The following is a 25,455-nucleotide window of genomic DNA, read 5'->3' on the forward strand; positions in this document are numbered from 1 at the left end:
CGGAGACCCAGGCATACCCCCAGAGGGGAAACTATCTACCAAACACTACTAACTATGTGATAAGTACAACTATAGAGAAAAACTATTTACACTAAGAACAAAGACACTGCTAAGGCGCTTGCTGCAAGAGTGAGTGAAGTTCCAGAGTGAGCGAAGTTCCAGCTAGCCGTCAAGGGCAGTACGAAGAAACTGAGGGGGTAGGGGGGTCGGCAGGGCTCGATACTGGGCACAATGAAGGCGCCACCCCAGAGGGCGCCCAGGCCGACCCTACAGACACTGCTAGGGGAAAAATCTTCCGGCTCGCACGCATGCGGCACGCACACATCTGCTTGAAATGGAAATGAACAATCACTCGAAGAAGAAGAAACGGTTACTCACTTTCTCGTAACTGTTGTTCTTTGAGATGTGATGTTCATGTCCATTCCAAGCAGGTGTGTAGGTGCCGCGTGCACGCAGGCCGGAAGATTTTCCCCCTAACAGCGTCTGTGGGGTGGCGCCTTCATGGCGCCCAATATAGAGCCCTGCCAGCCCCCCGCCCCCTCGGTTCCTTCTTACCGACTATTCCAACAGAGGGGTAGGAGGGTGGGTATTGGAATGGACATGAACAACACATCTCAAAGAACAACAGTTATGAGAAAGTGAGTAACCATTTTTTCTTCTTCGAGTGATTGTTCATGTCCATTCCAAGCAGGTGATTCACAAGCTAGAGCTCAGGAGGTGGGGGCCAAAGTTATCCACAGAAAAGAGCATGGCTCTCCCAAAGGCCGCATCATCCCTGGACCGTTATGTAATTGCATAATACGACATAAATGTACATATCACGTGGCTGCCCTGCAGATTTCCTGAATAGGGACTTGTGCCAGGAATGCCACAGAGGAGGCCTGGGCCCTGGTAGAGTGAGAGGTTATCTGCGGAGCGGGCTCCTTTGCCAGGGTATAGCACTCCCTAATGCAGGATGTTATCCATGACGATATGCATTGAGATACCGGAAGGCCCTTCATTCTGTCTGCCACGGCTACCAAGAGTTGGACAGAATTCCGGAACGACTTAGTTCTCTCTATGTAGAAGGCTAAGACCCTGCGCACGTCCAGTGAGTGCAGCCTGCGCTCCCTATCGGAGGAGTGTGGCTTGGAATAAAACACTGGGAGGAAGATGTTCTGGGTCATGTGAAAATGGGAGACAACCTTTGGGAGAAAAGCTGGATGAGGCCTAAGCTGAACCTTACCCTTATGAAAAACTGTGTAAGGGGGCTCAGACGTGAGGGCCCTGAGCTCCGAGACCTGTCGGATCACGGTAATTGCCACGAGGAACGCCACCTTGAATGAGAGATATAGCAGGGAGCAGGTGGCCAGAGGTTCAAATGGCGGGCCTGTAAGCCTGGAGAGGACTAAGTTGAGGTCCCAGGCAGGGACAGGCTGACACGTGTGTGGGAAGAGCCTGTCCAAACCCTTGAGAAAATGACTGACCACGGGGTTTGCAAAGACCGAGAGGCCATCTGAACCTGGGTGGAAGGCGGAGATAATGGCCAAGTGGACCCTTATAGATGACCGGGACAAGTTCTGGTGCTTTAGGTGAAGGAGGTAGTCCAGTATAAATGGCATGGGGGCGAGGAGCAGCGGCTGACTATGTTGCTCCGCCCAGATGAAGAAACTTTTGCACTTAGCCAAGTAAGTAGCCCTGGTGGAGGGCTTTCTACTACCCAGGAGGACTTGTCTGACCTGGTCCGAACAAGAGAGCTCTGTGGCACTTAGCCCAGGCCGTAAAGTGGAGTGACTCCAGATTCGGGCTCCGGAGACGGCCCTGGTCCTGTGTGATCAGGTTGGGGACCAGCAGTAAGGTGAGAGGGGCTGCTATGGACATTTTCAGGAGTGAGGTGAACCAGTGCTGATGCGGCCACGCCAGCGCTATTAGTATGACTCGAGCCCAGTCCCTGCGGATCTTGAGACCCACCCTGTGGACTAGGGGGATGGGTGGGAAAGCGTACAGCAGGCAGCCCTCCCACGAGAGGAGGAAGGTGTCCCCGATGGACCTCGCACTGTGGTTCCCGAGAGAACAGAATGTCTGAGATTTCTTGTTGCCCGGAGTGGTAAACAGGTCCATCTGGGGAGAGCCCCAAAACTGGAAGATTGAAGTCACCACATCTGGCCAAAGAGACCACTTGTGGCCATTGAAGGTCTGGCTGAGGCTGTCCACCAGTGTGTTTCGCACCCCTGGGAGGTATGAGGCCTGCAGGTGGATCGAGTGCTCTATGCAGAAATCTCACAGCGCCAGGGCTTCTCGGCACAGGGGAGAGGAGCGTGCACCCCCGTTTGTTGATATAAAACATTGCTAAGGTGTTGTCCGCGAGGATTGAAACACTTCTGCCCGTTATGTGCACTTTGAAAGCATAGCAGGCCAGAAGCACTGCTCTCAGCTCTTTGACATTGATGTGAAGAGCGAGGTCCACCGGAGACCAGAGGCCTTGGGTCTTGAGGTCCCCTAGGTGAGCCCCCCAACCCAGATCCGAGGCGTCTGACACCAAGGTGAGTGAGGGCTGAGGGCTGGCAAAAGGTACCTCTGCGCACACCATTTGAGGTTGAGCCACCATAGGGGGGAGTCCAGTACCAGACAGGGCAGGGTTACGACCCTGTCCAATGCATCTCGGGCTGGTTGGTACACCGACGCCAGCCAAGACTGAAGTGGGCGCAGCCTGAGCCTGGCATACTGCACCACATAAGTGCATGAGGCCATGTGTCCCAGCAGCTTTAGACAGTTTCTTGCCAGCATCGTGGGGAACTGTCTGAGGCCTTGTATGATGTCCTGAAATGAGTGAAACCTGGCCTCCAGGAGGTACGCTCTGGCTTGAGTAGATCCAAGACCGCGCCTATGAATTCTATCCTCTGCACCGGGAACAGAGCGGATTTCTCCTCGTTCCGGAGGAGACCTAAGTCGAGGAAGGTCCTCCTTATAAACTCGACCTGAGCCTCCACCTGGGCCCTCAAGCAATCCTTGATCAGCCAGTCATCGAGGTATGGGAAAACCTGTAATTGGTGCGTGCGCAGGAACGCCGCAACGACTGCCATGCATTTTGAATACATGCCATGAATACTCGCGGGGCAGTCAACAGTCCGAACTGGAGGACGGCAAACTGGTAGCGGCCTGGGTTCACCACGAATCTGAGGTAGCGTCTGTGATGTGGGACTATTGCAATATGAAAATACGCATCCTTCAAGTCGAGGGGGGCGTATCAGTCTCCTGGATCCAGTGAGGGGACAATGGAGGTTAGCAAGACCATGTGAAACTTGAGTTTTTTTATGTATTTGTTGAGTTGTCGCAGGTCCAGTAGGGGTCTGAGGCCCCCCTTGGCCTTTGGTATTAGGAAGTACCGGGAGTAAAAACCCTTGCCCCTTAGCTCATGAGGAACCTCCTCCACTGCCCCTACCAAGAGGGGGGACTGCATCTCGAGCAACTTCTGTGTCAAGTGAGAGGGGTCCCTGAAGAGGGACGGGGAAGCGGGTTAAGGGGGAGGGGGGGCAGGAGGGTACAGAAATGGATGGAATATCCCCTCTCTAGCATGCGGAGCACCCAGTGGTCCAAAGTAATTTGAGACCAGGCACGGTAGAAAGGGGATAGACGGGATGAGAAAGTAAGATGGGAAGGATCCAAAGGTCGAACTGGCAAGCCGTCCTCGACCATACCCTCAAAAGGGTGGTCTAGAGCCCTGTGGGGCCCTAGGCTGGCCTGAGTTTTGCCCTTCACAAATATTATGGAGTGTACAGCATACAGCAATAAGAATATTGTCATTGGCCAGGTCCAGTCTCCCATATATGCAGCGCCAGCGGGTCTTTAAACTGCCAAAAGCACACTCAGTCATTCTGTATTTGCTCAGCCTGTTGTTGAACCGCTCCTTGATGCTGTCAAGGTGCCCCATGTATGGCTTCATAAGCCACGGCATTAAGGAGTAGGCAGGATCTCCCAGGATCACAATGGGCATTTCGACTTTCCCTTCGGTGATCTTCTTGTCTGGGAAGAAAGTCCCTGCTTGCAGCTTCCTGAACAGGCCAGTGTTCTGAAAGATACGTGTGGCATGCACCTTTCTGGACCAGCCTGTGTTAGTGTCTGTGAAACGCCCACGGTGATCCACAAGTGCCTGGAGAACCACTGAGAAATACCCCTTGCGATTAATTACCTCAGTGGTGAGGTGGTCTGGTGCCAGAATTGGAATATGTGTGCCATCTATTGCCTCTCCGCAGTTAGGGAAGCCCATTTGTGCAAAGCCATCCATGTCACGCAGGTTGCCCAGAGTCACGGTCTTTCGGAACAGGATGCGATTAACGGTCCTGCAGACTTCCATCAACACGACTCCAATGGTCAACTTTCCCACCCCGATCTGGTTAGCAACCGATCGTTAGCAGTCTGGAGTAGCCAGCTTCCTCAGTGCAATAGCCATGCGCTTCTCCAGCAGCAGGGCAGTTTTCATTCTTGTGTCCTTGCACCGCAAGGCTGGGGCGAGCTCATCACACAGTCCCATGATCGCGGCTTTCCTCATCCAAAAGTTCTGCAGCCACTGCTCGTCATCCCAAACATGCATGATGCTGTGATCCTACCAGTTAGTTCTTGTTTCCCGAGCTCAAAAGCGGCATTCCACTGTGGTCAGCACCTCTGTGAATGCCACAACCAATCTTGTGTCACAGCTACTACCCATTGTGAGATCAATGTTGCACTCCTCTGGCCTTTGTAGTTTAAGGAATAACTCCACTGCCACTTATCACGTGTTGGGCAGAGTGAGCAGCATACTGGTCAACAGTGCGGGATCCATTCCTGCAGACTGAAGAGGCAGGGAGCGCAGTACACGAACTATTGAAAGATGGCACCAAATGCAGACGGAAGCACAGGGATTTCTGGGATGCGAAGCAATGCATCATGGGCAGTGGGACAGGACCCAGGATGCCCTGCAACCCCCTCCACCTTCCCACAACTCTTAGTGGCTGAAGAGGAAGAGATGCTCTGTGGGATAGCTGCCCAGAGTGCACTGCTTTGAATACTGCTGCAAGTGTGAGCACACTATTGCGCAGGCAGCTGACAGTGTGAACGTACTACAGCAGCTTCCCTTCAGCGCTCTCTGAACAGCGCTGTAACTGCCAGCGCTGTAACTCTGCCAGTGTAGACATACCCTTAGATAATACAGTCCTACCTGGGCACGAAACGCTGATATTGCAGCAAGGCGCACTTTGACGGAGCTGACATCCAAACCTGACTCTTTTAGATGCAACAAACAGTCCCAAATCTTTTGAATCATTGATTGTGTGGGAGACACATTGTCATTAGCCACCCAGGTAGAAAAACCCTTCCACTTACTACGGTAAGGAGCTCTGGTGGATGGTTTTCTTCTATTAAGTAGACATTATGCTCTACTTCCAAACAGTGTGCCTCCTCTGGGTTTAGCTACCTGAAGAACCAGGCCATGAGGCGTAGTGACTGAGAGTTACAGTGCAACACCTGCTCATGATTCGGTGACTAAAGATGGAGGTTGGGGGTGGGGGTGGGGGCAGGGGAAGGTTAAGGTTCCTTGATGGACAACTTGTACAGGTCCAAGTACCATGGCTACCTCGCCCAGGCTGGCACAACATCATTTTGCCTCACTCTTGCTTCAGCTTGAGAATTATTTATGGAATCAATGGTACTGGAGGATAAGCATAAATGATCTCGAGATGGACGGGTTGTACTTCTACAGGAAATCCTGATGATTGGAGCTATGAGGAGTGGCACATGGCTATGGCTGTTGCAATGACTCTGGCAGCTAAGCTGAGTCTGCCGCATCTAGGGAGGCCTCCAGAGTGGACCTTGCGACCAGTCAACCTTCCATCAGGAAAGACAAACTCGCCCCTCGTGTCCTTGGGCAGCTAACTGAGGAATTTGGACGTAACATCCCAATTTGAATAATCATAATAGGCAAACAGGGGCTGATGGTTTGCTATACATAGCTGTAACTTCTCAGTTGACTAACCCACATTTCTACCAAAAATGCCCAATTTCTTTGTATCCTTTTCTTTAGGACGTGCTTTTCTCTAGCTTGGCGGTGTCTCACATTTACTCCTGCCATGATCAGAGAGCCTAGTGAGGGGTGTGGATAAAACTGTTTGTAATAGAACAGTTGGTATTTGTGTTCTGTGTGCTTTGCCACCAGTGTGAGGGATGAGGGGGTTTGCCATAAAGCTTGTAAAGGCTATGTAACTGCCTCATTTATAAGGAGAGCAATTTCCCCTGCTGCAGCCAGGTGTAAAACGTCTAGTTGGTGGGGACTTCTCTCTGAAAGCTCTATTTATATATTCCTAGGGACACAGCTATCCTTTTTGAGAGTTCTTGGTAGTCCTATAGGAAAAGGGGAAGAGTCAATGGAGACAACACCAAATATGAGCCCCAGGAGGATACAGGATGGGTTGAAGAGAATTACAAGGGACAATAGGAATAGAAAGGACTTGCAGCCAGAGGGAACAGGTGATAGACTGGAGAATCGCACCGTCACCAGGACAAGGCAGGTCTACGTGATTGGGGACTCCTTACTGAGAAGGATAGACAGGCCTGTAACCAGAGCTGATCCAGAGAACAGAAGGATGTGCTCTCTGCTGGGGGCGAAGATATGGGATGTGGACCTGAGGCTGAAGAGGATCCTAAAGGGAGCGGGAAAGAATCCACTGATCGTCCTTCATGGGGGAAAAAATGAAACCGATAGATTCTTGCTGGAACATATCAAGGGAGACTATGCCAGGCTGGGGAAGACGCTTACGGAAATCTAGGCTCAGGTGATCTTCAGTGGAATTCTGCCTGTTCCTAGAGAAGGGCAACAAAGGTGTGACAAGATTATGATGCTCAACAGATGGCTCAGGCCACTGGTGCTAAAAGGAGGGCTTTTGGATGTATGGCCACTGGAAGGCATTCATGGACAGAGGACTGTTCTCTCGGGATGGACTCCCTCTGAGTAGGGAGGGAAATAGACTTCTAGGATGGAGGATGGCACAACTGATTAAAAGAGTTTTAAACTAAGAATTTGGGGGAGGTGGTTGGGAGATGTCCAGGTAATCTCCACACCAGATTTCAACATTGAGGGGAAAGAAAATGAAGTAAGAAAGGATACAGCTGTGGGTAGGAGAATGGACATAAAGAGGAAGGGCAGTGTGGATACCAGTCTAATAGGTGATACTGGCGGTAGAATGTCTGTGCCTAATCAGGTGAAGAAAGTGAGTGAGGCCAAACAGCAAAAATTAAGATGTTTGTACACCAATGCAAGGAGCCTAGGTAACAAAATGGAGGAACTAGAGCTACTGGAGCAGGAAGGGAAACCAAATATTATAGGGATAACAGAAACATGGTGGAATAGTAGTCATTACTGGACTACAGGTACTGACGGGTATGTGCTGTTTAGGAAAGACAGAAATAAAGGCAAAGGTGGTAAAGTAGCATTGTATATCAATGATGAGGTAGACTGTAAAGAAATAAGAAGCGATAGAATGGATAAGACAGAATCGGTCTGGGCAAAAATCACATTGGGGAAGGAAGCTACTAGAGCCTCCCCTGGGATAGTGACTGCCGGAATCTAATCTGGATATGGACAGAGACCCCTTCAATGTGTTTAATGAAATAAATACTAATGGGAACTGCATGATCATGGGAGACTTTAACTTCCCAGATATAGACTGGAGGACAAGTGCTAGTAATAATAGGGCTCAGATTTTCCTAGATGGGATAGCTGATGGATTCCTTCATCAAGCAGTTGCTGAACTGACAAGAGGGGATGCCATTTTAGATTTGGTTTTGGTGAGTAGTGAGGACCTCATAGAAGAAATGGTTGTAGGGGACAACCTTGGCTCGAGTGATCATGAGCTAATTTCAGTTCAAACTGAATGGAAGGATAAACAAAAATAAATCTGTGACTAGGGTTTTTGATTTCAAAAGGGCTAACTTTAAAAAATTAAGGAAATTGGTTCGGGAAGTGGATTGGACTGAAGCACTTATGGATCTAAAGGCGGAGGAGGCCTGGGATTACTTCAAGTCAAAGTTGCAGAAGCTATCAGAAGCCTGCATCCCAAGAAAGGGGAAAAAATTCATAGGCAGGAGTTGTAGACCAAGCTGGATGAGCAAGCATCTCAGAGAGGTGATTAAGAAAAAGCAGAAAGCATAAAAGGAGTGGAAGATGGGAGGGATTAGCAAGGAATTACTGAGGTCAGAACATGTAGAGATAAAGTGAGAAAGGCTAAAAGTCATGTAGAGTTGAACCTTGCAAAGGGAATTAAAACCAATAGTAAAAGGTTCTATAGCCATATAAATAAGAAGAAAAAAAGGAAAGAAGAGGTGGGATGGCTAAACACTAAGGATGGAGTGGAAGTTAAGGATAATCTAGGCATGGCCCAATATCTAAACAAATACTTTGCCTCAGTCTTTAATGAAGCGAATGAGGAGCTTAGCGATGGATAATGGTAGCATGACAAATGGGAATGAGGATATGAAGGTAGATATTACCATATCTGAGGTAGAAGCCAAATGGGACTAAATGGGCTTAATTTAATGGGACTTAAACAGCTTAATGGAACTAAATCAGGAGGCCCAGGTAATCCTTATCCAAGAATATTAAAGGAACTGGCACATGAAATTGCAAGCCCATTAGTAAGAATTTTTAATGAATCTGCAAACTATGGGGTTGTACCATATGACTGGAGAATTGCTAACATAGTTCCTATTTTTAAGAAAGGAAAAGAAGGTGATCCGGTTAACTACAGGCCTGTTAGTTTGACATCTGTAGTATGCAAGGTCTTGGAAAAATTTTTGAAGGAGAAAGTAGTTAACGACATTGAGGTCAATGGTAACTGGGACAAAATACAACATGGTTTTACAAAAGGTAGATTGTGCCAAACCAACCTGATCTCCTTCTTTGACAAAGAAACATTTTTTAGACAAAGGAAATGCAGTGGATCTAATTTACCTCGATTTCAGTAAGGCGTTTGATACGGTTCCAAATGGGGAATTATTAGTTAAATTGGAAAAGATGGGGATCAATATACAAACTGAAAGGTGGATAAGGAACTGGTTAAAGGGGAGACTACAGTGGGTCATACTGAAAAGTGAACTGTCAGGCTGGAGGGAGGTAACCAGTGGAGCTCCTCAGGGATCAGTTTTGGGACGAATCTTATTTAATCTTTTTATTACTGACCTCAGCACAAAAAGTGGGAGTGTGCTAATAACATTTGCGGACGACACAAAGCTGGGAGTTGTTGCCAATTCAGAGAAGGACCAGGGTATCATACAGGAAGATCTGGATGACCTTGTAAACTGGAGTAATAGTAATAGGATGAAATTTAATAGTGAGAAGTGTAAGGTCATGCATTTAGGGATTAATAAGAAGAATTTTAGTTATAAGCAGGAGATGCATCAGTTGGAAGTAACAGAGGAGGAGAAAGACCTTGGAGTATTGGTTGATCATAGGATGACTATGAGCCGCCAATATGATATGGCTGTGAAAAAAGCTAATCCGGTCTTGGGATGTATCAGGCGAAGTATTTCCAGTAAAGATAAGGAGGTGTTAGTATTGTTATACAAGGCACTGGTGATACCTCATCTGGAATACTGAGTGCAGTTCTGGTCTCCCATGTTTAAGAAGGATGAATTCAAACTGGAACAGGTACAGAGAAGGGCTACTAGGATGATCCGAGGAATGGAAACCTGTCTTATGAAAGGAGACTCAAGGAGCTTGGCTTGTTTAGCCTAACCAAAAGAAGGTTGAGGGAAGATATGGTTGCTCTCTACAAATATATCAGAGGGATAAATACCGGAGAGGAATTATTTAAGCTCAGTACCAACATGGACATAAGAACAAATGGATATAAACTGGCCATCCGGAAGTTTAGACTTGAAATTAGACGAAGGTTTCTAACATCAGAGGAGTGAAGTTCTGGAACAGCCTCCCAAGGGAAGCAGTGGTGGCAAAAGACCTATCTGGCTTCAAGATTAAGCTTGATAAGTTCATGGAGGAGATGGTATGATGGGATAACATGATTTTGGCAATTAATTGATCTTTAAATATTCATGGTAAATAGGCCCAATGGCCTGTGATGGGATGTTCGATGGAGTGGGATCTGAGTTACTTTCCTGGGTATCTGGCTGGTGAGTCTTGCCCACATGCTCAGAGTTCAGCTGATGGCCATATTTGGGGTCGGGAAGGAATTTTCCTCCAGGGCAGATTGGAAGAGGCCCTGGGTGTTTTTCGCCTGCCCCTGCAGCTTGGAGCATGGGTCACTTGCTGGAGGATTCTCTGCACCTTGAAGTCTTTAAACCATGATTTGAGGACTTCAATAGCTCAGACATAGGTGAAAGGTTTATTGCAGGAGTGGGTGGGTGAGATTCTGTGGCCTGCGCTGTGCAGGAGGTCAGACTAGATGATCATAATGGTTCCTTCTGACCTTAAAGTCTATGAGACTTAAAATCATCCGATACTAGAGATGTCATCTCCAGTACCAGGGTCTCATCTGGTAAGGAGGACGAGGTGTTCAGAAGAGGCAGGTTAGAACCTTATTGAGGATGGTCTTGAATGACCAATGTAGAAGACCTGCCTGAAGCAAGTAATGGGCGGTTCTGAGCCTCAGTGCCCCGTGGGATCTTGGTACCAACATTGAGTGGCCTGTGTGGAGAAACTTCTCCCTTTTGGGGATATATTTCTGTAGTGTAGTGGCTGCCCAGTACAGACTTTAGATAGTCTGCCGGTACTAGGCAGTGAAACTTATCTTCTCAGTGACTGACTTTTGTGATGCAGCAGAGATAACAATCTAGACACTGGAGACATATCCCATGGTACCCACTAGGGCCATTGACGGGGCTGAAGGGACTTGTGCCTAGACTGGGCACACCCATTCTTTTGACCTACTCAAGATAACTCCAAGAATGGGAACAATCCCTGCAGGATGCCCCGGATTCCCAGAAGTGAGAGATGCAGGAACCCACTTCAGACTCTTGAGGAGAAACATGAGAACTCCAAAGGCCAGTGCAAAGCAGTACTGGGCAGTATCACTGGAGATCAGGACCATGATCTACAATGGGCCTACAATACTGGCAACAACACCAGGTTATCAGTACTGTGTGCTGAGCCAGAGTAGCTACTGCTGGTCTCAGAGCTGGCATTCAGACCAAGGGAAGCAGCACAAGACCTGGTGTAGCTGGCACTGTAGCAGACCACTACATGAAAGCCTACAAATGCACCATGTGTGATGGCCCCAGCAAGGTACCATGGAGCTGAATGACCAGCAAGAGCCATACCAAGAAGCACAATAGATCCTTCACAGCTGCAGAGGCCTCTTGGGTGGCTCAAATGGACCTTTGTTTTGCTGTAAACGCAGTTGATGGCTCTGCTGCCTGTACCAAGGAAGCAGCTGGTCTCAGTTGTGAAGCTCCAGTAAATCAAACACCTGTCCCTAATGCGACCCTCACCCAAGCACTTCAAGCTATGAGAGTGAGGGTCTCTCATGGGCATCAACTTGTGACATCCAGATCAGGGTCTGAAGCCAGGGACCTTGGTGTAGGCGCCCCTGGTATCAGGTGGAGACTGGAGTTCCTTTACTACGGACAACCACAACAACAGTCTAATGTCATCTAGCTAAGACAGCACATTTGCCGGAGGAATGACCTGACAGCACACTCCAATCGCTGAAGGTAAAAAGGAACTGAAAGATCATAGACTATTAAGGTTAGAAGAGACCTCAGGAGGTCATCTAGTCCAACCCCTTGCTCAAAGCAGGACCAACAAGATGTGAGGGGTGACTCCACTCATTTATGTCCTCAACTTGCAGCACAGGGAAAAGCAGGGTGCAGGTGTGGCTGCCCCTGCAGGTACCACTAGGGAAAACTCTGTGGCACTCGTGCACAAGATGCACACATACCTAGTGTAATGGACATATGCAAGAACAAAAAAGTATAAAGATTGTGGTATAAATATTAGAAAAGAACATACCCTTTCTTGAGAGGCAAATTTATAATTCCCCTTCTTGAGGGGCAAATTTAGGCTTATCTGTTCCCTTTGCGGCAGAAGGTTCAATTGTCTTCTGTCTTCATCTCCTAGCAAGTTGGAATTTATCCATCTATCTGAGCCTATACACAGTAATGTTGGAGAATTAGACATACATACACTCTGAACTAGGTTTTAAACAGTAAGGCGGCTAGAAGTGCCAAATCTGGTGTCACTCAAAGATTTGTTCTCAAACTAACTGAGTTTATACCGGAATCACACACCACTACTCTAATATGAACACATAAACAATCCTTCATACTATATGTCATTAGCCATAGTTCTGTACATGGACATCTCCACTGTATTGGTATTGACCATTCTACACTGCGTCAGGTAATGTGAGCTCTAACTCCGTGTACAGAGCAATAAAACTTAAGCTCAGGATCCTGCTTTATGCCTAAAACTGGATGCCAATATGAGGGATATATTCCTGCTGAGATCTGAACTCGGGACTCTCAGATATTAAAGCAGTTGCTCTAATACTTGAGGAAACAGATCTCCTACTAGATACCAAAAGTAGCAGCAGCAGCTGCTCTCTTTTTGACCTACCAGCCACTAGTGAACAGAAACAATACTATGAATATGGGGGATGAAATAGCACATCCATGTGTGTCAGGAGTGGCCAATGTATGGCTCAGGAACAAAATGCAGACAATGGAGTTCTACATCAGAACTCCCTAGCCGCCTTCATTAGCATGGAGATGTGGTAAAGTAAAGTGTCTGTCATGCCCCTGCCATGGCCAGCCCACACAGAAAAGAACAGAACTTATTAATGCTGCCAGCTAACAAGTTACTCCATTAGCTCAAGTAATAGATGTTTGTATTTGATGCTGAAAGTTCTGGAGATTAAACCCTGCAGACAACCTGTAATGGTTGTCAGTACACATTCATAGGTCATTCTAATAAAAATGATAACAAATGCTTCTAATTTTCATTCCTTCCTTCGCTCTGCTCAACAACTGCAATTTAACAAATGAATGTTTCTGCAACTCTAGTTTAAAAGAAACTGAAGATAACTATCAGGTGGGAAATTTGAAGGGCAGGAGAGGCAGCACTGTTTCCCCACATCCCATCAGAGATGACACAAGAAGACCAGAAAACTTTCATGGCTGAACGGCAAAACGTTGGAGGAAGAGAGTTTTTAAAAGAGTAGGGAAAGATGATAGTTAGAAAGGACATTCTAGACTTTTTTTTTTTTTTTTGCTACTTGAGACTTTAAATGGCAAGGAAAGAACAAAAAACTCAATCTGGTCAACCTCCCCAAATCCAATAAATTAATTTAGATGCTGTTCTACACCCATCTGGTATTGGGAGGAGTTTGTTGTTGTATAACAAACTGAGAATGAGGTATAATGTTGCAAGCAGAGTTCTCAATACCAAAACAAAACAATCCCATGTGCTAATGCAAAAGGAAATTCAACCTTCTGGCAAGCTCCTCTCATTGCTCTATGCTTGCCTGATTTCATTTGTGGTCATTTAGAAGCCCAGAGAAGCACTCACTTGCGTATAAAAGGTAAAAATAGAAGGAATTCTCAGTTTCACTTTCTGCATGAAGATCACATTATATTCTTCCCCAGCTTTACAAAAAGGTCTCTACTGTGGCCCAAGGGGCACCCATATGCAAACAAATGACACCTAAGGATCTACAGATGGTAGAGGAGATGTATAAGCAGGTTAGATATTCAACTCTGATTACTTATAATGTGTTCCGGCACGAGGACAGGCTATGGCTCCAATACATACTGCCTTCAGTTAAAGCCCACCCTCAACACCAAGTCATTCAGATACAGCACTAGAACCATTTTCCACTACAACTTCACTGTTTTAATGTCTTAGGCTAATTTTTGTAGCTTTTTCCATTATTTATTTTGAAATAATGAAAGTAAGCCTAATCTTCATGGAGTTCCATAAATTTTACTATCTCAGAAATTTTTCTATTAACACATAATATAAACAGGTTTGCTGATTTAACGGCCTCTGAGTATTATAAATCACTCAGTCTTGGAACCAACATGCAATAAAGAACTAAGATCTGGAAATGCAACCCAGGATCGTTGGGGAGAGGAAGCATGTATTTAGAACATCTGAGAAGAAATTACCAAAATATTGATTTGACTTCCAGTAATGTGCATAGCCCACAATCTCAAAGAACATGAAGTAGGTTACATCATCTGCTCGGGGCCTCTAGCACTGTGAAAGGCTTGGTCCAAAATGATTTTGAACTAATCACTGGCAAAACTGAGGGACTGTATCTACTCTTCCACAAGCCAATCCATGCACTTCATTCCTCAGCATTTGAAAATCATCATATTTGTGTTGCTGGGTTTCCTAACTTGCTATTGAGAAATTCTGTAGCAGTATTCTCTTCCATGGAAACAAACTAAAAAAAAATCTTTTAAAAGTAATGTAAGAAAAAATAACTAGTCCATATTACTGGGGTTCCAAATCTAATGATCTTCACTATGTTTATGAGATGGGAAATGGGACTGATTTGCACTGTGGGTCTCACTACTGTATTCAGAGATGATGTATTTGTACCATAAGAGTGCATCACCCACCTCTAAAGAATGTATTTATTTATAGGAGATTCTTTGCACAGGTCAAGAATTGTGCTATGATGGAATATAAGTGCATTGTAATGGGTTATAAATACATACCCAGCCTGGAAAATGTCTATGGGCAAATCACAAAAAAACAGAGCCATGGACAATTCAATGCAGAGCCTAGGTACATTCGTGCTCCTTCCCTACAGAAACAATTATTGGGTTCTGATTCAACTACAGGGTCCCAGGTTAGTTTGAAAGCAACCAAGCACAGAAATCAAGGTCTGGACTTAAACTTTGCAATGTTACATTTACCCCACACACCATCATTATCCAACTCAGACAGCCTCACCTTAGTCCATGGATGTGCCTTAATCTGAGGGAATTTGAATTCAGTGTAGTTTGGATTCATTTCTCTAATTTGTTCCCTTGTAGGCGTTCCCAGGACCTAGAAAGGTGAAAAAGAAATTGTTTACATATCCTTCAGATCTACAAAGTGATAAACGTCCTAATAAAATTCGCTTGACCATACGATCAACTTTACAATAAGGAATGTCATTTTTTTGTAATGTGCAGTATAGTAGAGAGAGTAGGAATAGAGTGTCTGGCAAAACGTAACTAGTCACTGGTACCAAGCAGCTTTTGCAATGCACTGAGACTTGGGTCACAACAGACTGGACAGTTCAAATTTTGCAAATTTACTTAACTGTTGAAGGCTTTTCATAAAATTCAGGCATCTCTCTCAAATACAATGATGCTTCAAAAGAGAACAGAGCAGAATTTCTCCAGATTAGGAATTTTATAAAAAGAATTATTTGATGAACATCTTTAATGTAATAGGCTGTCGCTTGCAGTCTTACGCCCTGATTAAGGTAATGAGCAATAGCACACCCGAATGCATTTTAATAGTCATGAGGGAGAGCTCTCTGATGAACTTAAAAGATCAGACAAGCACTGCTGAGAGAGGCAGAACACATTTTATTAGATGGAGATTGATTTTTTTCATATCTAAATGCAGACGGAGTGTTAACTTAACTTCACCTAACGTACAGGAATTCAATTCACGTACCTGTAGTTTAGACATTTATTCTAGGAATTCAACTATAGAAGGATCTATGTTTATATAATAATAACACCACAATCAGTGTGATGTTATCTGTATGTACATTTCCATAAAGAAATGTGATTGTATATATGAAATGATTTGGTGAGTTTTACATATTAGTAGTTTTTGTTCAATTAACATTAATCTTAGAAAAACTTCAAATCCTTTAAGAGGGACAAAAGAACTCCTCAGCAAATTTGGAAGTCCACTGCTTTCTGTTTAAATTCAGTCACTCTGGGTTCTGCCATTACAGAAAGCACTGTGGGAGAGGAAGGCTGAAACTTGGGCGCCTCTTCTGACAGACAAGCTCACTGTCATGTTACAGCCTTGTGACAAATCTTTTGCCATGGAAATTCATGTCATGTTGCCAGTTCATCACTAGGATTTCAATTCAAGGATAAACAGGAACATGTCTAGATGTTATGAAAAACCTCCTGCTGAATACTGTCAGCTGTATTCATGAAGTTTTGTATTATTTTACATCAATAGAATTTTTTTAAATAAGCAGAAAGTGCAAAGAGACTGGGGAAAGAAAAAGGCATGGGTTAAACACATCTCAAGTAATTAAAGGCTGTGGCTGAAATTTATGAAAAGTGAATAATAGTTTTTTTTTAAAATCTCATGTTTCGATTTATTTTCTAATTTTGAGTGTGAATTTAATAGTTGTGTAAGATGCGGGATTGACTGCTTTGGCAAATAAAATCTTCTATTTAACCATATAAAAATCACAATCCAGGCTGCAGCAGTGCAAGCTTGCATTATACCACCACCTGTCAATGGATGTCAACCAGAACCTGGTAAAATAATCTCTATGGGTGCGGTTGCTAACATCTTAAGGCTTGATTTGAACCAGCAACCTATGAGTGAAAGACCACACTTAGAGCTGATTGGAAATTTTCTAACAGAACGCCTTTCCATCAGAACCACCAATTCATTGAAAGTAAAACGTTTTTCAGGAACTTATCAATTTCAATGAACCTTTTGAAGGAAACCAGGCAAGTTCCCCGTCAGCTTTCCACCTTGACTCCCCCACAGCCCACCTGCCAGGAGCGTTGGAGCCAGGCTCCACAGTAGCCTGCCTATTTGCTGAGAGCCTGAAAGCCCAAGAGTCCTGGCTTCACAGCTCGCCTGGCAGGCTGCCTTGCAGCCAAGGTTCCTGAAGTATAGTAGAATTCTGTCTTCTTCCTGTTCTCCTTTATTGGGGTAGGTAGCAGAGCAGTACCATGAGAAGAGTGGAACTAACAACTTAAAATGCCTTGTTCAAAAATTTTAAGTGACACTTAACTTTCAAAACACCTGAACAGCAAATGTAACTTTTCTTGTCTGCATAGTAAACACTGGCATTTTTATCTGTTTGAATAATCAAAGTGGTGCTTTCCGTGCCTTCTTGGTTGCAAAGATTTGAACTGCTTCCTGAAGGTCCACAGTCTGGGTCAGCTCAAGCTCTACTGAGATGGTTGCAATGCCGACCACCCTCTCCTGTGTCATTGTGGAGCGTAGATGTGTTTTTATTAACTTCAGCTTGTAGAAGCTGCATTCTCCACTAGCAACTGTTACAGGAAGTGTTAGAAGTATGCGCAGAGCAACAAAAGCATTTGGAAAGAGGGTGGTCATCTTATTTGTGCACTTATATTCCAGAACAGCCTTTGGAGTTGATCCTGCTGAAATGTATCTTGAAAGGGCTTTCAGTTCATCACCTAAATCACTCGCATCAATATCGCACATGTCATCATGTGTCAACACGGCCTCTAGTGCCCTGCTGGTGTAGGGCTTCTTCAGGTATAGTGTGGAGTTTTGGAATATCATCCAACATCCCAAATATACTGCTGTGTTCCTTGAGCTGCATGAAACGTTCTTCAACTGATTGTATTGTACAATCTAGCACCTGGTTAAAGAATTTAACTTTGAATTGTTGTTTGGGGTCCCTTATGGGATTATCCTGTACCTCGTAATCAAAATGTCTTCTTCGGTGACTTGTATTCTTGAATGGGTGGGAAAATAGCTTCAGTGTGAAGTTCCCCTGCCAACTTCTGTGCACTCTTCAGAATGTTTTGAAATCCCTCATCTGACCGGTAGGACTGTAGGAATGACTTTGCTTTGTCCAGTTGTTCCATTACTTCAGATATATCAAGGTCAACATCTTGGAGTCTCTTGCTTACAACATTTATTTCAAACAGTATGTCATGCCACAACACTAAGCCACACAGAAATTTGAAGTTATGTATGTTTCTGGTGATTCCATTTCCCTCTGCCACTGTTCTTGCATGAACAGTTCCTGTCATAGTATTATCCTCCATAATGGCAACTATAGCATCATCTATGTTCCCAATTTGGTGTTTGATAGGTTTTATCACCTCCACTCGGCTTACCCATCATGTGGCACTCAGTGGTTTCAGTGTCAGAGAGTATGTTCCCAGATGTTGCTTCAAAATTTGCCATTGATGAGTTGATGCAGAGAAAAATACATAGATGCTTTGAATTACATTAAAAAATTCAGCAGCCTCACTAGAAGCTGAGGCTGCATCACTGACCACCAAGTTCAATGAATGAGAACTGCATGGGACAAAAAAAGCTCAAGGGTTTAACTCTTGGATCTGTGTCTGCATTCCTCTGTTCTTTCCTCTCATGTTGGCACCATTATCGTAGCCCTGACCTCTCATGTCAGCTATCGCAATTCCTGTTATCTTCCAGCTTTTTAAGAAGCACATTTGACATACCAGCTCCTGTAGTATCATCAATGTCAATAAATTCTAGAAAATGCTCTCTGACAGTCACCATTGCAGGGACATTTTCACTAGGTTCTGTTGTTGTTACAGAACGCACCATTAAAGTAAGTTGTTCCCTATACCTGATGTCAGGTGTGCAGTCCAGAACAAGAGTGTAATATCTTGCTGACTTCAGATCTGCCACAATCTTCTGTTTGACTTTTGTTGCCAGTAACTGTATGATCTCATTTTGAATAGTTTTTCCAAGGTAGTGGTGTGTGTACATTTCTTGGGTGGTGACTCTTCTTAGATGCTCCTGGAGTACAGTTATCAAACTCAGCCATCAGTTCCACAATTTTAAGGAAGTTTCCATTGTTTGGCACATACAGCTGATCTGAAGTGGCATGGAGTGCAAGGTTTTGGGTAGCAAGCATTCTTACAATGGCAATGAGCCTTTTTGGAACATTTTGCAAGTAAAGAGACTCTGATGCAATTTTCTCTTGATGGTGATCATCTATGGTGGCCTTTAACCTTAGTCTCATCTCAAGCTCTTTCCACCTGTGGAATGCTCTCTGGTGATTTGCTGCCTTCTCATGGCATGCCAGATTTCTAGCCAGATTTTTCCAGTCCTTTGTTCCTGTAGAACCCAATGTGGCTGGAACATTAGACTGGAAGAGTTTGCAACAAAAACAGTATGCAGCATTCTGGGTTTTTGAGTACATAAGCCATGGCCTCTCAACTTTGTCACCACTGGGGATTTCACGCCAGTAATGCGTTGGACGGAAACTTCTATTTTCGTTGTCTTTGGGGAACATGATGTTTTTTACTTGCTGTGGCCCACGCAGTACAAGGAAGTCCCTCAGGCTACTGCTCAAGTGGGTCCACAGTCCTGGATCATCTAGACTTAAGGAACTAAACTCAGCAGCAGCTGTTTCTTGCACCTCCACCATACTCTTCTCTGATCTACACTTTTCTTCAGGAATGTGCATGGTTACATCCATTTGAGATGGAGATATGGATGCTGCAGTAGCTGCCAGGTCACCTGCACTCTGACTAACTGGAAGATCAGACATCTCCTCACCACTCTCATCCTCACTGGGGCCGGAAGGCTCACCGTGAACATGTGTGTCTACGTATCTCAAGAGAGTTCCTTTCCTGCTTAGATAGAAAAGCTTCCTTTGCTTTCTTTCTTTTTCTGAATGCTGCCCCAGAGGGGTGTTTTCGTCTTTCAGTCATGACTGCTGTTCTGTGCCGGCTATAGTGGCTCTCAACACTCAATTGAAGCAGGCTGGTAGCAGGGCCTGAGTGACGGAAGATATCAGTGTCTTAAGGGCCTAACTGGCTCCTACTATTTCAGCTGACTGCCTGTTCTCCTCAAGTGGGTTCAGGGAAGCAGCAGGAAACAGGAAGCTCCCTAAGAAGCTGGTGTTAATCAGTCCAGGCTCCTGGGGGTGCTAGAGAGGATCATAAGAGGCTCCTCCTCCTCTGTCTCGTGGAAGCTCCTGTTACTTTCTGTTATTCCCTCTCACCTTTTCTCCTGCCTGCCTGTTATGTCTCTTGTGCCCTCCTTCCTCCAGCACAGCACTCCATCGTCTCTGTGCATCTAGAGCAGAGAGAACACATAGGCACCAGCAGCAGACACAATTCTCTACACTCTGGGTTCTAGAGGCGCCCCCACCCCCAGTCTGGCACCTGAGGCGGCTGCCTCAGGTCGCCTCATGGTAAGGCCAGCCCTGAGTGGCACTGATGAATGATCTCCTATCAATGGAAAGAGAACAGACATCCTTTCTTACCCTCCTTGGCCTCTCTGCAGCATTAAACCTGGTTGATTTTGAGATATTGTTGTCTTGCCTGAGAGAGGTAGCAGGCATCCAGGGTTATGTGCTAAAATGGTCTGAGTTCTTTATGGAGGGACATACCCAACACGTAATTATGGGAAAATGCAACTCCATCAGTAGACCCTTCGTTTATGAAGTCCTAAAAGGATCGATTTTCTCTCCAGTCCTTTTCAACGTCTACATACAACCACTAGGTGAATTGATCAGAGGACACGGACTCAAGAACCAGCAACATGCAGGTGACATACAGCTCTACTTATCCTTCACCACACACTAGCTGTGTGGGAGACAGAACTTTCTCTCAGTGGCCTGTCCAAGACTGTGGAATGAACTCCCGCAGGAGCTAAAGACCATCACAAACCTCACCACCTTCTACTCCAAGTGCAAGGTGCAGTTCTTTGATCTTGCCTTCTCTAATGCATACATAGCAACATGTACATTAAAAACAAAACAAACAAAAACCCTGACAAAAACAAGACACTCCACTGAACATACTTTACCTCCTCTGGAGATAAGACAAATGTGATAATTGTTAGTCATGTCACTTAATGCACTGCTGGAAGGCTCTCAGAAACTATTGTGAAGAATCTTTATAGAATAGATCAACTCAGAGCACTTTGATTTAGCTTCCTCCTCTGTTTCCAAAGAACCATTTGTAGTTTTAGATTATATTCCAAACTCTTTCAAATTCAGTTTAGCACATCCTAGATGAAACTGGTGTCTGACTGGAATGCAGCAATATTTCTCTGAAAATATCAATATTCATTTGGAATACTAGAACTTCCATGCTATATACGAGGAACCTTTTGCCTCAAATCCTAGATAGCCTTGGCAGTATTGAAGACAGTAAGTTTGCATAAAAATGCAGAGACAGACACTTCCTGATACTCTTGCACATGAGGGTTCTCTTGTTGGCATAATTACTCCAACTCCGGGAGAGGCAGAAACTATTCTGGTAGGAGATCATCTCCTGCAGACATAGAGCTAGTGTTGACAACGCTTAGGTCGCTGTAACTTGTGTTGCTCAGTGGAGTGGCTTTTTCACACCCCTAACGTAAGTTATATCGACATAAGTAGTTGTGTAGATTTGCTCTAGGAGTGCACATGCTCCTAAAGGTGGGGATTTATACTGACAAATATTCACAAGAAAAAACTACTACTCTCATACTGGTTTGTTGAAAGGTGTAATTAAGTAGCTGTTTACAAATTGAACTGCAGAAGAAAGGTGCTAGAGATGTGCCAAGTACTTATTAAAAGATTTTAGGATGGAGGAATCTCAATCTACAATACAATCAAATTTGAAGTAAATAATCTGAAAGGGCGACAGAGGAAAGAAAGCTACAACTCTGACAGAGTCCCATAACATTAAATGGAAAGGGGGAAAAAAAAAAAAAAGCCAACCAGAAACATGAATTTCTTTTGTTAACAGAAACAAGCACAACCATACACTAATTTAGTAAGATGCTTCATTGCCATGGTTGACATGCACACAATTGTTCATCTTATGCTGCCAGCAATTGCTGAAAGTGGGGAGATCACATTATGCAGAGGAAGAACTGAACTTTTTGAGGGAGGGGGTTGCACAATGGCAAGAAATGCCAGAACACTTCCTCTATGAAAGGGGAGAAAGGATTAATTTTAAACCATGTCAATGCTAGCAGGTGTTCTGTAGCACAGACAGCCCATCCCAATGGCATACTTTAACTCCACGCAGGATCACATCCAGAAGACAAAAAACATTCTTCCCCGCAATTTCTTCTTTGGTAGACGCAGCTTTTCTTCGCCATTTAGCTACTATAAATGAATTTATATATTTATTTTTTCAAAAACTGAGCCCAAAATAGTACCTCGATATTTGAGTATGAGCCATATATCATATTTGCAATCCATTTTTAGCACTCAGCTCAGTAAAAGTGTCACAGACTATAAAATTACTCACTGGTTAGATTCCTGACACTTTACAGCTCTCATGTTTTAACATTTTCCTTCATGAATACCAGACAAAAATTATTCTTCCCCATCCAGCCTGAGAGGCATTGGAAGAGAGGGGACAGTTACTGTGAGTTTTTCTATAACAGACGTAATCTAGCTGCTAGTGCAAGGCGTCGCTGTCCAGGTTGGGAACAGAAGAACACTTGGTGGCTTTGTCTCATTGCACATGGAGATAATTTTAGAGAAGCTCTAATAACACATTTTTTCAGTCTGGACTGCACCATTTGGAATGGAATTTTAGTAATTCTGGAATGGGAAAACCACTTTGCCCTTCATTATCTTTTTCTTGTAAGTGGTTCCTGTTTAGTTACAAACTGACAGACGAAGGCCTGTCAGTACCCGGGGTTAATGGATTAGGTCACTATCACAGTCATATTCTTCTGGAGAAGATGAGGATCTCCTTTTCTTTAGACGATTTCTTAATGGTGATGTGGGAACTGCAGCAACAGACTTACCTTCAGACAATGAACTGCTCCTTTAAAAACACAAACTTGCTTTTATGTTTCACAGGATGACTCTCACAGGAAGAAGAACGAACTCTTATTTGCCCTGTAGTAACCATGGAACTTTGAGATGCTGCAGTCAGTGTGAATCCCACAGCAGGTGTACATGTGCCTCAGTCATTCAAAACTGCATTGTTTTGAATAGCAGTGTCTATCAGGAGTGCACATACGCCCGGAGCCTCCGTATACTCCCATGTGAGAACAAAGGGCAGAGCGGCTGCAACTCTCATTCTGTTCCCTTGCTATGGCAGCTGAGGACTCCAAAACTAGGGATGGAAAGCAGATAGTGGGATCCACACTGAGTGCAACAACTCCAAGAACTACAGTTACTATAAGGTAAGTTCATTCTTCAGTGTATGTTAGCGTGGACCCCACTGTAGGGGAGCGGAAAGCAGTACCTCCTCTGGCTGTTGGGATGAAGGGTTTCAGCTATATCCAACAGACTGTGGTATTGCTCTCCCAAACTTGGCATCTGCCCTGACATTCAAGTCCAATGCTTAATGCTTGACAAAAGTCAGTGGGTTTCTCCACATCTCTGCCTGGCATATTTCGGAAACTGACATTTCGGGGTTCTGAAGCAGGCAGAGAATGCCACTTGTGGTCTGCTAGAGTCCACCATGATGTTCATTGGGAGAGGTACATCAATCAACTAGTAACAGCAAGATACGCTGTCATATCCACTTTGATATTCTTTGTGATGAGATGGCCCAGAGATTGAACTGCCAGCAACAACCAGAAACAATTGGGGAGACAGAATCAAATTGCACAGACTGTCAATGTAAAGTAAGGCTCTGGAAACAGCCAATAAAATGTAACTTTTCTCCTGATACAGTGTGGGGCTTCAGGAATAAGACAGGCAGGTTAACTGATTAACTCAAACTGAACTCAGACTACCTTGGGAGGGAACTTCGGGTGAGGTACCTATGAAATATCATGTAGGGAGGGTCAGCTGTAAGTGCTTGGAGTCCACTCACTCTTTTGTCTCTGAGTTCCAAGACATTTATGTGAAGTCCTAGGTTGTCTTCTGTGGACCAGGCCCCTTGTGCTTATAGGTGGTCCAGGCATTTCTCACCCCCGCTGTCCCTAACACATCCACAATCAAAGTCCTTGTCAGAGTGGAGGCTGAGAATCATATGCCTCCGTATACAATCTCTAACCACCATTACAGTTCTGCAAGGATGTGAGGTGACACCAAGACTTTCCTGTCCATCTGGTGACAGGGCGGAAAGTAGACTGGTCTAGGCCAGAGTTTTAGGGGCCACATATGAAGTCTGGCAAGCAGTGTCATGTGCATGCACATCAATGTATCATCTAATACTCCTAGCCAAGTTTATACGGTTATAGACAGGTTTGATTTTGTCTTGAGTAGTAGTGACTGCAGTGACATAAACTTGTCCCCAGACAGGTTTGTGCTCTCTGATCTGAAATCAGATCATAGCTCCTATCTTCTATGATGGTAAAAGAGGTGATATTTTCATAGCTGAAGGTGGCCCAGTCAGGCAAACAGAGACTTTGCATATCTTAGACTCACTGCTGCCTCCTGCTCTGATCAGTCTATCTTCCATGTAAGGGTAGATGTGCATGCTCTGTCTTCAAAGGTGTGCCATTACCACCGCTAGGCATTTTGTGAAGACTCTTGATTAGGGTGAAGTGATTTTTTTTTCTTCCAGTGAATAGTTTTGGCAAAAAAAAAAAACAAACCACAAAAAACACCCTTCCTGCCCAATCAAAACCAAAAAAACCCCACAAGACTGATTTTGGGAACAGTTCATTTAAAAAAAAAAAATCAAAACAAACCGTTCTGAAATAAGTTACTTGATTCAACATTTCATTTAGAATATATTTCTATTTGATGTTCAAAACATTTCATTTCGACATTAACACAGTTTTAAAAATGTTTTGCTTTGGCAAAAAACAGACCTCCAGTTTTGGTTCTAAATGAAAAAATTTTCTTTGGATTTTTTGGTTTGGCAACAGAATCAAAATAATCAATTATTTGCTCATCTCTACTTCTGGTGCCGTTGAGAGTTTGAATGGCACCTCTGATAATGATAGTGATTTGGCTCTACTGAGAGCCTGAAGTACTTCCAGTGGGTTGGGAGGATGGCTATGTGGAAGTATGGATCCTGTAAGACAAGAGCCATGAACCAGTCTTGAACCTGCAGAGAATAATGGAGGCAAGCATTACCATTCTGAATTCAAGGCTGCACCCGCACTTGTTCAGTCTCCTCAGGCCAGGGACAGGACAAAGACCCACCCCCCCTTCTTTTTTGGAATGAGGAAATATCAGGAATAAAAGCCCCTTAAGACCCTTGTACTTCTGAGCTCTCCTATGGCTTCTAGAGAGAGCAATGAGGCCACTTCTCTTTGTGATAGGCTCTCATCAGAAGGACCCCTGAAGGGGATAGGGAAGAGGTTTGTGCAGAAGTATAAAGAGTAGACATGAAAAGGGTAGCCATGAGTGAAAGATGTCCAAACATCCACTTCTCTGATAGCAAACCAAGCCCAGGGGAAAGGCGAAGGAGGCTCCTGATATATCCATTAAACCTGTTGCCTCTGTGATGGTGCAGGGTGAATGACTGAGTATGACGATGACAGACATATCTCCTAGAATTGAGAGGTTTTTTCCTTGGCAGGTACTCAGGCTACCTACTCTGGAAATAGGATAGCATCCTACTGAGGCTGGTAATTGCATCATTTTTGGTAAAGAGATAGTGTATAGATCCCCAGGGATCTTAATG

The 25,455-nt window shown here is 44.6% G+C and overlaps 1 protein-coding gene across 5 annotated transcripts in view; it reads right to left on the minus strand.

Moving 5' to 3' along the window:
• Positions 1 to 25,455, minus strand: part of GSK3B (glycogen synthase kinase 3 beta) — a 268,723-nt gene that overhangs the window by 52,182 nt on the left and 191,086 nt on the right. For all 5 annotated transcript variants that reach the window (XM_084635608.1, XM_084635606.1, XM_084635609.1 and 2 more), the window contains exon 8: positions 14,924 to 15,019. In XM_084635608.1, the coding sequence (XP_084491734.1) occupies positions 14,924 to 15,019 (96 nt within the window). The remainder of the gene's footprint in view (positions 1 to 14,923; positions 15,020 to 25,455) is intronic.

The sequence above is a fragment of the Lepidochelys olivacea genome (assembly GCF_965140295.1).
Source record: "Lepidochelys olivacea isolate rLepOli2 genome assembly, chromosome: 1".
NCBI classification, from domain to species: domain Eukaryota; kingdom Metazoa; phylum Chordata; order Testudines; family Cheloniidae; genus Lepidochelys; species Lepidochelys olivacea.